Raw genomic sequence first — 13,595 nt, 5'->3', positions numbered from 1 at the left:
TAATTCCTAACTAAGAAAAATTGGACAGGAATATCAATATGTTTTATGATCTGCACAAACTTTTTAATGTAATTTAAGGAAAAAGATATGAGTGCCAAAAATGATACTTCAAAGATAACAGAAGATTCAGAATGTAATGGGTTACTAAAGTTCCAAAAGATGTCACTGCAAGGTTGTCTCACTAGAATACAGTCCGTGATATATTTAATCAGCATTGTGTTTTATTTCAGTGGGGTTATAGTGGGGAGGATTATAAAGAAATGCCACCATTCGTTACCAAAGGGTGGCATTATGGTCTGTCCTGAAAATCCAGTTCTGAATGAGCTGTCACCTAAAATAATCTGTGGAGTACAGAACCCAACTTAAAGAAAAACATCGAAGTCCTTTGGTCCATCCCCTCAGTAAGCTCTGCGGCATTCATATGCCCCCCAGGCCACGTTCCCGTCTTCTTTCATCCAAGATGAAGGGTCATGAAGGGAAGAGGTGTCTGCCCCCTCATCTGGGGAGATCGGCACCACCTTGGGCGGTAGGTCGTTTGATACTGTCATGAAAGGGGAGAAGGGGTAAGGAGGTGGAGTGGGGTACCCCGGCGTGTGGTGCAGATCCTCCAGCGCATGCAGCGAGTAGGACTGGGCCCCAGCAAGGGATGATCCCCAGCTGGAGCCCCTATGCTGGGTGGCACTACCAGACTCGAGCTGGGAGAGGCAACTTGTGCTGGGTGGCAAGGTCTGCAGGATGTCGGTAGGCACTGGGTCTGGCTGGCTGAGACCATCAGGCACCGTCTGCTCCCATGAGTCCCTCTGAGGAGAATGGAAAGGCCACTGGGGTTATCCATTAGGTGACACTCTGATGATACATGTGGGGCGACTGGACGACTGTGGCTTCCAAAGCAGCCTGGGTGTCCTCCCTCTGCTGCCTGAAGCCCAGTTATCTATCAGGCAGCTTTTCCCTCTGATGTTTGACACCAGCAGTGAATGTTTTAGTTCCTTCCTACTCTAGAGTTAGATTTCCTGTATATATTGAGATTCCTTTCCACAGAAAACAACATTAAATGAGTGAAATGTGAGAACAGTAAAATGAACATCTATACAGCATTTCACTGTTTACAATAATGCATGATGTGTTATATACTTTTTGAACCTCACATTACTCTGGGTCCTAGAATAATACCCTTTACATCCTAGAAGGAGTAGGTCTCGAACCGCATGGTGAGCTCTGGAGTGGGCTAGGAAACCCAAACCCTTAGTGAGCAAAGAAGTGGGAAAAGCTAGCCTGGAGCTGCAAAGATTTGTGTTCATTCATGGCCATGCCACTTATCACCTTCCTGACTCTGAGACCCTTACTTTGTCCCTTTGTAAAATGGAGCTTTGATAACTATATCCCAAGTTGTTTTGAGTATTAAATGAACAAAAGCACATAAAAGTTCCTGGCATAGCGCAGGTACTCAAGAATGTTAATTCTCATCACCACCCCTTTTGTCTAAAATTCCACCTTTAGAGATTCACTCCTTTCGGGTGAAAGGCTTTACAGTTTTCTATAGAAGAGTATTAGCATCCTTCAGATCTTGGTGAACTCACCTCTTTGTACAGACTGAGAGAGAACAAGGTTCTACAGGGTAGAAATACTGTGGGGGAGGGGAGGCAGGAAACCCGGAGGGGAAGAGAAGCCTCACGTGGCTGTCCTGGGACACTACCTCCTGGCCATGTCTAAGTGGTAACTTCAGTGCTCTTTTCTTATGGGCTGGAATAGTGATGACAAATTGCGCCGATGGGGTGGGGGCAACATCTTGCAAAATCAGGAGAATATAATATTAACAAAATGAATACAAATCCTGCCTTGTCATCCTCCAGTCCAAGCCCTGGATAGACCCCCTCTGGCTGTTCACACTGATCTTCGAGCCAGGCTCCCCTGGAGGGTGGCCTGGCAGAGCCGGCCTGCCCTGGCATCTCCTGGAAGCAGCAGAGTAGCCTGGCTTCACCCTGGCTGCCAGGCGCGGAGGCTAGGCCAGCTCCACGCGACCCCCGACCTGTCATTGCTCCCTGCCTGAGAAATAATGCATACTCACAAATACCAAGTGCGCGGGGTCGCTGGGGAAGGGGGGTGGCAGGAGCGGCGGCAGCGGCGAGGCATTGAACAGAGAGCCTGTGCTGGGGGTCAGGGCCGGGGGACGGTGGTCTCCGTAGGGCTCCGGGAAGTAGGACTCCAGGAGGGACGTGTGGCCCTGCCCCGTGGGGGACTCGCAGGGAAAGGGCTTCGCCACGCTTGAGGTGTAGATGTCGTTTGAAAACTGTTTGGTGTTGTGGAAGTCTGAGTCAGATAAGAAAGATCTTCTGACACCGTAGTAACCCGACGTGACTGGCGAACCTGTTGCCGAATGAAAAACAAATGGGCCAAAAATGCTTCCCAGGAAGGTCAGATCGTCTCTGCTGCAGCTGAGTCTACGTGTAAAAGGACGTTACTAACACGTGCCTGACCCCAGCGCTAGCATGGCAATAGATCAAAGTCTTCAAAGCTTGATCTTTTCCTGCATCACCTCTTTCAATTGTTCCAGCCCAAATATCTAATATGTTCAAAGTTCACTCTGCCTTTAGGGCTGAGTTCATTTTAGACGGTACAATAACTGTTCAGTCATTCACTCGTGCGACATGCATGGTTTATATCCCTTCCAGGTGCCAGACATGTGCTCAGAAGGGGCTGGGCTTAAACAGATAAATACACCCCTCGGTTCACAGCTTCTGAGCTAGTTCTCCAAATACACAGGACTATCGCTAAGAAGCTGCTTCTGGGCTTGTTATCTGAGATATAGTATCTCCAGATAAGTTGTTACGTAGGAGGGTACTTCAAAAAGTTCATGGAAAATGGAGTTAAAAGATCATATGAATCTTTCCATGAACTTTTTGAAGACCGTTCATATTACTCCCCTTCAAACCAGAGGCAGGTTGTACTCTGTCTTCTAATTCGTTGAATACTGACCTCAACACCGTGTCTTGCACCTAGCAGGCATCAAGAAATGGCTTGCCTTGGGATGATGTGGCTGCACGGAAGCCAGAGGACCACAAGAAATGCCGGGTCAGATGAGTCTCGTGTTATTTGCTGCCCTCTTGTGGCCATACCGAATCCCTCACTCAGCTCACCAGGGCACCGCAAGTTTCGGAAGATCGTGCCTGGCACACACAGTTTCCCTTGGTGGAAATGGGGTGGGGTGGGGGTGGGGGGTGAAGCTGAAACTGACAAGAGTCCCCTTTAAGGTTAGGCTAGTAAAATGGTTCAAGAAGAGATGAGGTGTGTTTGCTCAACACTTTCTGAACCCGTAGCTCAGTTGTAGCAGAAAATAACGTGATCATTTCGAACACGTTTAGGGGCATAGACTCAAGGTCTGTATAACTGATGGTTTGATTGTTCCACCTGGTGGTAGGTGTGGTCTAATTAGCTAAGACCAACACCCTGAGGGCACAAAAGGGCTGAGCTGGGGAGAAGATGCCAGTGTATCTTCCCTTCCTTCCTCCAGCCACAGTGGACCACTTCTGAGCTTTGTACCTGCCCACCCTGCCCACTGTTCTGCAGGGAGAGAGGACGGTCTCCTCAAGACCCTTCCCCTTTGTGATCATGACTCAGTCACACAGACTGCATATGCACAACTTTGGCCTATACCACAAGACGTGGCTCTTTCTACGATGCTCATTACTCTCTCACCTGAGTTAACAGTTGTCTTTCCAGTCGACCTGCAAGCTCCGTAGTGGCAGAGCTCGTGCCTTATATATTTTCTGTAAACACAGTAGCATAATACTGTGTTCAACAACTACGTGTAAATTTATTCATTCCGAAGAAGAAATCAAAATTCCCTGTCAAATCCTATAGCATGATTCTACTCACTGCACTTCCATCTTAAATTCTCTGACTCAAAATTTCTAATCTGTTCATGTATTTGAAGGCTGCAATTAGGGTTTTCGTTATAAGCACACTTTCCTGGAAAAAAAATCTGTGCAAACAAAAATTATGATCAATAAACGAGGTTCTGTCTCTCACCATGAATTTATGTCCACAGGAGTGGTTAAGGCTGAGAACGGAATGAAGGATATGTAAACTAGGATTCCAGGCTCTCATGTCTATATTTCCAATTCCCAAATAAAAACAGCCATGAAAAAAACCTCTCTGCTCTCTTAAGCATCTATTTTTTCTCTTTAAAAAGAGAAAGAATAATTCTGAACGGAAAAAAAAAGCTGCAGAAATTTTCTGTGGAAGAGAGCACATGGGACCAAATTCCAATAACAGTAGATATGATTGGGAAACACAACACAGAGACATTCATGTATTTGGGATCCTCTACTGCTCTTGTTCCTTTCGGTTATCCAGCTCCGAAGGCACTCAAACTATTGGGAAGGCCTGTGCCCATCTGAGTTTGAGATCTGGAAGTGATTGTTTTTGCACGCGCGCGCGTGTGTGTGTGTGTGCGCGCGCGCGCGTGTGTGTGTATGACAGTGCCCAACACTATTATTAAGAATGCTCATTTCTATCCCTACAGGAGTATTTAATAAGACATATGCATTGAAATGAACACAAAATGCTGAACTATGTGCCCGACATCTACAGAACTCCCAGTAACCGGTAGTTCCTCCATCCGCCCTCAGGTCTCTTCTCTTGCGGCTGTGAAGCGGGTGTATCAGCGACGAGGGTACTTCAAAAAGTTCATGGAAAAATAGAATTAGAAGATAATACAAATCTTTCCATGAACTTTTTAAAGTATCCTCGTGTTAGATCATGATGTCAGAACTTTAGACATTTAAAAACTGTATCAAGGGCCCAAGTGCTATTGTCTTGGCCCCAAAGCTTTCGTAGACGAGGGATTAAAAGGCTGCTGCCCTCAAGACAGAATGAATTCTAAATTCAGGAACGATTGAATGAGGTTTGTCTTCACTGCTTTTGTACTTTGAAAATAACTATTTTAAAGAAGCCAAGTTTTGAAAGTGCTGTAAGTTAGTTATAAAAGAATGGAAGCCCAAATGCTTGATTGAAACTCCAAAGGGAATCAGTCGCTCATTGAATGAAAGCACTCACCTGGCATCTGGACAAATGGAGGCTGAGAGGAACTGATGCTGCCCTGGAAGCCAAACACAATGTGAATGTTTTCTTTTTTAGTTGCAAGCTTGAATTTCATAAAAAATTAGCAATATATTTTACAAGTTTTATTTTCTGATACTTGGAAATATTACTTGGGGCGTTGGGCTGCAGTAGGGGGGCATCAGCAGAGAGCAAGAATAATTCAGTTACCATAGAACAGTTTTACAAGGGATAGAAAGAAACCAAACTTTAAGATTCTGGTAAACGTGCCAAAAAGCACTGGCTAGATGAAATGGAATTCTTCATCCTTTGTTTTTTATTGTTCGTGTTAATACTCCTTCGTCAAATATATAAGTGATCATATTTGTGCATATATATGTATATATGTGTATACACATACACAGACACACACACTTAGCACGTGGCTTCAACACTGAAAGGCCACTTTTTCTGGCCTGCCTCCACATAGAACAGAAGCTCCACCAAGTGCAGGGACTTTGACTGTGACTTGCCCTCAGAGCCCAGAGCAGAGCATCGTTCATAATAGACACAATAAAAACACATGGAATGAAGACGCAGACCGCACAGAATCCACAGTTCTTTCTAGTGAGTGTGGAAGATTGGGGGATGTGGTGGGTTGAATTATGTCCCATCCAAAAGATACAATGAAGTCTTCATCCCTGGTACCTGCGAATGTAACCTTATTTGGAAATAGACTCTTTGAAGGTGTAATTACTGACATTAAGATGAGGTTATACTGAATTAGGGTGGGCCCTAAATCTCATATGACTGATTCTCTTATAGGAAGGGGAGAGGGACACACAAAGACCCTGATACACAGGGGAAAAGGTCACTTGAAGGAAGAGGCAGAAATTTGAATGAAACAACCTTAAGCCCAGGAATGCCAAGGATTGCCAGCAATGACCTGAAGCCCGTAGGATTCAGAGAGAATGTGACCCTGCAAACACCTTTATTTCAGACTTCTACCCTCCAGACCTGTGAGACAATAAGTTTCTGTTTCCTTAAGCTACCGCGTTTGTGGTAATTCATTACTGCAGCCCTAGGAAACGAATACAGGGAGAGACTGATGAGGAAACAGACATTTGAGTATGAGAACTGGTATGGTCCAGGAAAGAAGGGGTGATATGGGCACCTAAAATAGTGTTAGGAATGGGTGGAGAACACATCCTGGAGGAGGTGATGCCTAAGCTGACCTCTAAAGGAAGGGTTGCCAGGTGTGCAGCGTCTTAAAATACACATATGCAAATTGTGGCTCCCAGATGCACTGGAGCAAAGTAAGTGGAGAATGTAGTTTATGGAAGTTAGGAATCTTCAACATCCAGCTCTTTGGATCTGAGCTCTTAGCTCTGACCCTCAAGGTCTAATAGACTCTCAAGAGTTGGAAGAGATTTTATAGAGTCTTGTGCCACCACTCAGTCAATGCTTAAATTTTCTCCATATTATTAACACCGGGTGCATCTAATCTCCAGTGACAGAGAGCTCACTGCCCTCAGAGGAAGCCCATTTCTTCTTTGATGACCTCTGACTTTTACACAGTAGGCTGAAAAGAATCACTTTTCTAGTTCTAATCTCTTTGGTCCATATAAAATAAGTTTAGCCCTTTTTCTATACACAGCCCTTCAAATATTTGAAGACAACCCATCATTTCTTGACTGTCTTAGCTCAGGCTACTGTAACAAGTACCATAGACTGGGTGGCTTAAACAACAAACATTTTCTTGTCACAGTTTAGGAGGTTGCAAGTCTGAGATCATGGTTGGGTTGTTGCAGAGGGCTGTCTTTCTGGTTTGCAGAAGGCTGGCTTCTCTTGGTCTTCACATGGTGGCGAGAGAGATCATCTCTCTCATGTCTCTTCTTCTATGGGCACTAATCCCATTCACAAGAGCTCCACTCATGACCTAATCACCTCCCAAAGTCCCCACTTCCAAATACCATCATAATGGGGATTAGAACCTCAACATACAAATTTTGATGGGACACAAATATTCAGTACGTTGCATCAATGTTGAATTCTATCTCCTCCAGGTGAAATATCCTCCAGCCACTCAGAAGCAGCATGGTATTTAAAAGTGAAGATACTGGAACCAAAGTGTCTATGTTCAAATCCCAGCTCTGCCTGTTACTAGCTGTGGGATCTCGGGCACATGAAGATTAAATGAGATCACATGCACAGAGCACTTTCACTAGTGCCTGGCATACAGTAAGCAGTATGTACACATTAGCTATTGTTATTATTATGCATTGTTAGGTCCCTTCACATCTATGGTACGTCCCTCTACACATGCTCTGATTTACATGTTTTCCTGGTTAATAAGTAAACTCTCTTAATCAGCAGAAGGGAACTCTCAGGTGTGCAGTGGTGAGGAGTCAGTACAGCTCAGGATCCCCTAATGCTTGCATGGGAAGGAAGGAGGCAGTGATTACATAAGTGACACACCTGTGTTTGGGCATATTTCTCATGTTGCTGGGGCCACGTTATCCCGTGCCATTCTCCTATTCCAGCTCTGGCTGGGTGGGTCTTTCCTTGAAGGCCTGTGCCAATACCTATGCATTCTGGCTTCTGCCTCAGCCTCCTTGCAGGTATCAGGAGGGTGTAGCATGGTGGTAGCTGTCCTAGGTGCTGCCTGGGAGATGTCCCTTTGTTTTTCTCCCACCTCCTTTCCCTACCTGCTCTCCTTAAATGGCTCCAGCTGAGGCTGGGGCCAAGATGAAGGCTTCTGTGAGACACGTGCACACACCCAGTTTGTTCTGATGAACATCAGAAGCAGTGCCCTATTCTCCCCCTCAGTGTTAGCAGCCATTTACTCATCGCTTGGCACTGCTCTGCCTCCTGCCTCTGCTCAAGGACTGGGTGAAGCCAGTCTATGCTGTTGTGGCTGACACAAGCTCTTCACGTTTCATCATCTCTGCTACAAAAGTTTTCCTGTCTTTCTCTTCCACCACCAACGAATCCTAGCATCTTCTGACATTCCTCCCTCTTCTCCTGCCAGGTTTAGTGTTAACCATGCACCTGCCAGCACTGTTGCCTCCCCAACCCAATTTTAATACTGAAGACCCTACAAAGACTTCACAATTACAAGTCTAGTCGATTTATTTATTGCTTGATGAAAAGAAGCCGCCTGTGTTCTTGTCTCCTATATGATTTTACCCTCTACCTGCTGAGGAAATTATACACTCTATTTCCATTCCTTATGGTTACTTGTAAAGTTTTACGATGCATATTTGACAAAGCCTATTAACAATACCTTAAACCTTCCATTGACAGACAAGAACCTTAGAACATTAACTCTTACCATTCCTCTCCTAATTTACACGTATATGTTATTTTCTTGTACTTTTGCTTTTTATTTTTATTAAACTTCCACAAATTACATATCATCATTATCGTCATCATTTTATTAATTAAATATGTATTAGATTTGCTTATATGTTCGCCAGTTTCTCTGCTTATTCTTGTTCCAGTCTTTCTTTCTGGACCATTTCCTTCTAAAGTAACTGTTTAGAAAATTCCTTAAGTGTAGGTGGTGTTGGTGTTTTTATTTATCTGAAAATACCATTTCTTTTGACTTTGTACTTGAAAGATAACAGTACTGGGTTCATAATTTTAACTTTATAGTTATTCTTTTCTCAGCACTTTAAAGGTATTATCCCAGTGTCTTTTAGCTTCTATGATTGCTGTTGAGAAATTTGCTATTAATCTTAGTTATTCATTGTGACAATCTTTCTTTTCTTTCTGACTGCTTTTAATATACTTCCTTTGTCTTTAAGGTTCTTCAGGTCCACCTCATTTTATCTAGAGGTAGATTTCTTTTTATTTATCCTCTTGGTATATGTAGTGGATTGAATGATGTTCCCCCAAAACTTCCTGAAGCTTGAATTGTGTCCCCCAAGTTTTATGTATTAGAAACTTAGACCCCACTGTGACTGTTAAGAGGGAGGGAAATCCTATTTGGTAATTGAAAGGTGGAGCCTTGAAGAGGTGATTGGATTGTAGGACCATGCAGTAGTGAATGGATTAAAAATGGTGGTTAGGGGCGTGGTTCCCAGGGCTTTAAAAGGAGAGTCTGTCACTCTCTCTCTGCTCTCTCTGCTTCCACCATCTTGCAATATAAGACCCCTGGGTCAATGTTGCCACCACCAGATGGACTTTGGACATCCCAGCCCCATAAACCGTAAGCAATAAATTTCATTTTCTTATAATTACCCAGTTCTGTGTATTTTGTTATAAGCAACACAAAATGGACTAGTACAGAAAATTGGTACCAGAGAAGTGGGGTGTTACTTATAACCGATACTTGAAAATGTGGAAGCGACTTTGGAACTTGGTGTTGAGGAAAGGTTGGAGGAGTTTGGAGGACTCAGAAAAATACAAAAAAAATGAAGGAAAGTTTGGAATGTCTTAGAGACTGGTTATATGGTGGCAAGCAGAATGCTGATAGAAATATAGACTGTAAAGAACATGTTCTAAGGAGGTCTCAGAAATAAGGAGGAGTTTGTTGGAAACTGGGACAAAGATCACCCTTGCTGTGAACTGGCAGGGAATTTGGCTGCATTGTATCCATACCTAGGACTTTGTGGAAGTTGGAACTTAAGAGCTGTGAACCAGAGTATTTGGCAGAAGAAATTTCTAAGCAGCAAAGCATTCAGGAAGTTGCATGGCTACTTGGAACAGCCTATGCTGAGTTATGGCGGCAAAGGCATGACATAAAGCTAGAATTTAAAAGGGAAGCAGAGCATGAAGATTTGAAAATTTGCAGCCCGGTCATGCGGTAGAGAAGCAGAGAGCATTGTCAGGAGAAAAAGGCAATGGTGCCAAGAAGATTAGTACAAGGGAAAGGGGTTATCAAGAGAAGGGTAAAAAGGCCCTGAAGGCATTGCAGAAGCCTCTGGGGCCAACCCTTCCATTTCAGGCCACCATTTCTTCACATATTGCCTTCTCTGTATATCCCCATTTTCTCCTGAGACTCTGTTTAGATATATGTTATACCTTTTACTTTTATCCTCTCTATGCCTTAACTTCTTATTTTCTCTGTGTCATTGATTCTCTGTTTATATTTTGGTATAGATTTCTTCAGGTCTATATCCAATACACTAATTCTTCAATTGTAGTTAATTTGCTGTTTAACTCACACATTGAGTTTTTTTATATTCATGATTTTACGTTTTTTCCTTTCTATAAATTCCATTTGGTTTTTAAAATCTAGTTGGTAATTTTTGATAGTATCTTGAGTGCTCATTATTTATTAAGTTATATATATTTTGTATTAGGCAATTCTAGTATCAGAAAGTCCTGGGAATTTAAATTTATTGTCTATTGCTTATGCTCACTCCTTCACACTGGTTTGTTTCCTTGTTCTTTGGTGATTTTGGTTTGAAACTCATATCTGATTGACCTTAATCTGTGAAAAGCGAGGGTCCTAAATTGAGGTTGCTTTGCTCCAGAATATTTATGTTTATATTTCTTGGGAGCCAGCTCCCTTCCACATTCCCCATATTAATCCTGTAATCCCAGGTCCAGCTTCCCAACCTTGGCAACAGCTCAAGAACCAGTCTTCACACATAAAGTCAATTCGAACACCTGTCTTCGGGGTACCTGTCTTTTTGGAATGATCACCTTCTCATTCTTCAATGCCTTAATTTCAGCTCAAACCTTTCCTAGACCTCCTGTGCTAAGCCCTGCCCTCTCCCCCCAGCTTTGGAGATTTCCTTTACTTCCTGCTAGCTCAACAACTCATTAAAATTTATTTATGCAGGATCCAGTCTGGTTGTAGGAGAGATCTCATCTCCAGATGACCAAGTCTGCCTGAAACAGAATTGAATCTCTAATTATTGAACCTAGATGTAGATATCTTCCTGGTTTTTACACATCACAAAAGGTTTTATTTGTCAGTGATTTCCAACGTTTTCTAACAGACATCTAAACTGTAACAGAAGTAATTCATAAGCAATTACTTGTAGCACTAAATATATTGGTAGGCATTATTATGTTCAAATGTGTTATGTGTATTATTTTATTTAATTCTCACAACAACCTCAGAAGATAAGAAACATATTTTCATGTTAGTGATGAGGAAACTAAAGCACAGATAGAATAATCCCAGTTCCCCTCAAGGATGGCGTTGGTTGTGGTGGTGGTAGATGGTGGGTAGGATCAGACGGGGACTTTTCTGATTTCAGAAGCTGTTTTTTAACTACCATACTAGACCGTCTTACAAGCATTTTAATAACTCCAAAATAAAAGTAGGAAAGCATCATATTTAAAAAATTTTAATATAAAGAAGATTTAGAGACATCTGGAGAGATTGTATAGTTATACGAAAGCTCACAAAGAGGATCAGGTGGGATTGGATACTTTCCTGTCTGATGCATATTTATCTGTCTATCTATACACTATATATATAGCCTTAATCCTTCAAGTGATATTCTATTTTTGGGGGTCAGCTTTATTGAGGTATAATTTACATACAATAACACTTACAAATTTTAAGCCTACAATTTGATAAATGTTGCCAAATCTTGACAAGTCTTTGTGACCCATCACCACAATCATGATATGAAGCATTTCCATCAAATTAATTATTTGGTAGCTATCATCAGTGTTGCCTCCTCTATGGTGACGAGGGAAATATTTATATGAATAACTATAAAAATCAATGATAATGCATTTGTCTCGTTCATCTCACAGAACACAGAAGAATTCTAAAGAGCCTACATGGGACTGGGAAGGACTTCACTGGACAGATTTCAGAGCGGGCACTCACTGCCCCATCTCATTCCCACATTTCATAGGTTGGGAGAGAACAGCCTAAACCATGAGCTTTCAGCATGCACACGACTTGTCATTCCCCACGCGAAGGGAAAACTCATCTTCCTTTCTTCCTTGTTCAATATATTATATTCACACAGTTGCCTCTCATCCTAAGAATCTTCCAGAAATAGTATTAAAATTAATATTGAAGAGCCCATAACTTTTGACCAAGCAAGACGGTACATAATTTTTATTTTGCATACTGCAAACAACAGGATCCTGCAATGCCAGGTAGCCAAATTTAGGGGTTTATATTTGAATGAAATTTGCCAGTCTGCAACTTCCTGTAGCTAACACAGCAGCTTCACAGCTGCTCTAAAAGCCCCTCCATGAAAATGAGTTAATTTGAACTAATAGATCACCAAGGTAGTGAAGTGATAAGATTAGGAGTTTCCCTTGAGTTCATTTATAGTCATTTTTATGACCCTATAATAGTATTTTTAGGTGCCAACCTAGTTGAAGAAATATATTGAAATGTTCTAAGGAAGAGATCTCTTATTAGCATAATTTTTTTTACACTGCTGTATAATTTTATTTTTTAATTCAAATTCTAGCGCTTAGAAAATGTCTCTTTAATCTTAAAGATATTGCTACTAATGCTGAAATAATAATAATCATAGCCACTTGTGAATAGGTGGTATCTCTGTTCAAGGAATTTATAGAACTTCATACATTTCATTTTTCATTGTTATCATGTCTATGGTTGGGAGGCCGGTGGAGCTGATGATAATATATTGAACATTTTAACACCACATTTAATATCTGAATTTAGATCTACCATAGGTCATATGATTTCTCTCCAACTTTGGAATGGATGTAAAGCTAATGCTGGCTGTTAATAGTTAACCTTTAAATGGGTACCCATGTTAGGTTAGAATATCTTCCTTCAGAAAAAAATGGGCATAGAGAATTAGATGCCTTAGTTAATACGAAAAGTATATAGTACAACCGGGGGGCATTCTGACTTGTGTAAAATTCTTATACGGTGTCAAAAAGATCCCAGACATGTTCTAATAAAAGTTACTACTTTTGCAAAGTTTGAAACAGGTTTTGATTTATGGACCACTTATCTGAGTTACATATTTAATCGGAAGTAATAAAATTACTCCATAATGAATAGGAACTATAGTTAACTACAGTTACAAGCATCTACTTATGTGCCAGGTGCTTTATATAATGTTCTCTTAGAGTAAAATAGATACTATCATCTCAGTTTTACAAAAGAGGAAACCAAGCATCAGAGAAGTTGAGTCACCTGCCCAAGATCACCCATCTAGTAAGTTACAGAACTTAAGGACATAACAAGCAAGTTCTCTGCACTAGTCCTTCTATCAAACTACAGAGATTTATTGGGCACCTCTGATGGGCAAGGCATAGTGCTAGGTTTTGCAGGTGCTAAGATAAAATGCAATCAAAGGCTTAGATTAAGACCTACTTTGGGAGACAAGCCATCTGTGGTAGATTAAATACGGCCACAATTTCTTTGTAGCTCCTCCCATTAAGAAGTGGAGTATCTCTCTCCACCCCTTGAGAGGGTGACTTTGTGACTTACTTAGACCAATAGAATGTGGTGAAAGAGATGCTGTGTGAGTTTAGAGGATTTGCAGCTTTCACCTTCGCTTGCTTGAAATGCTGCCCTTGAACCTCCTCATGAGGAAGCCAGTCTAGCCTCCTGGAGGAGGAGTGAGTGCATGGAAGTGAATCCAGGC

At 41.9% G+C, this 13,595-nt stretch overlaps 1 protein-coding gene across 1 annotated transcript in view; it reads right to left on the bottom strand.

The window, feature by feature from the left end:
- Window positions 1-398: 398 nt before the first annotated feature.
- Window positions 399-13,595, bottom strand: part of POU2AF2 (POU class 2 homeobox associating factor 2) — a 36,539-nt gene continuing 23,342 nt past the window's right edge. Inside the window, exons 3-5 of the mRNA XM_063092475.1 lie at window positions 5,056-5,098; window positions 2,066-2,364; window positions 399-800 (exon numbers count right to left, since the gene is read on the bottom strand). Of these exons, the coding sequence (XP_062948545.1) occupies window positions 399-800; window positions 2,066-2,364; window positions 5,056-5,098 (744 nt within the window). The remainder of the gene's footprint in view (window positions 801-2,065; window positions 2,365-5,055; window positions 5,099-13,595) is intronic.

Source organism: Cynocephalus volans, chromosome 4 (genome assembly GCF_027409185.1).
Source record: "Cynocephalus volans isolate mCynVol1 chromosome 4, mCynVol1.pri, whole genome shotgun sequence".
Lineage (NCBI taxonomy): Eukaryota > Metazoa > Chordata > Mammalia > Dermoptera > Cynocephalidae > Cynocephalus > Cynocephalus volans.
This window is presented reverse-complemented; position numbering and strand designations above follow the sequence as displayed.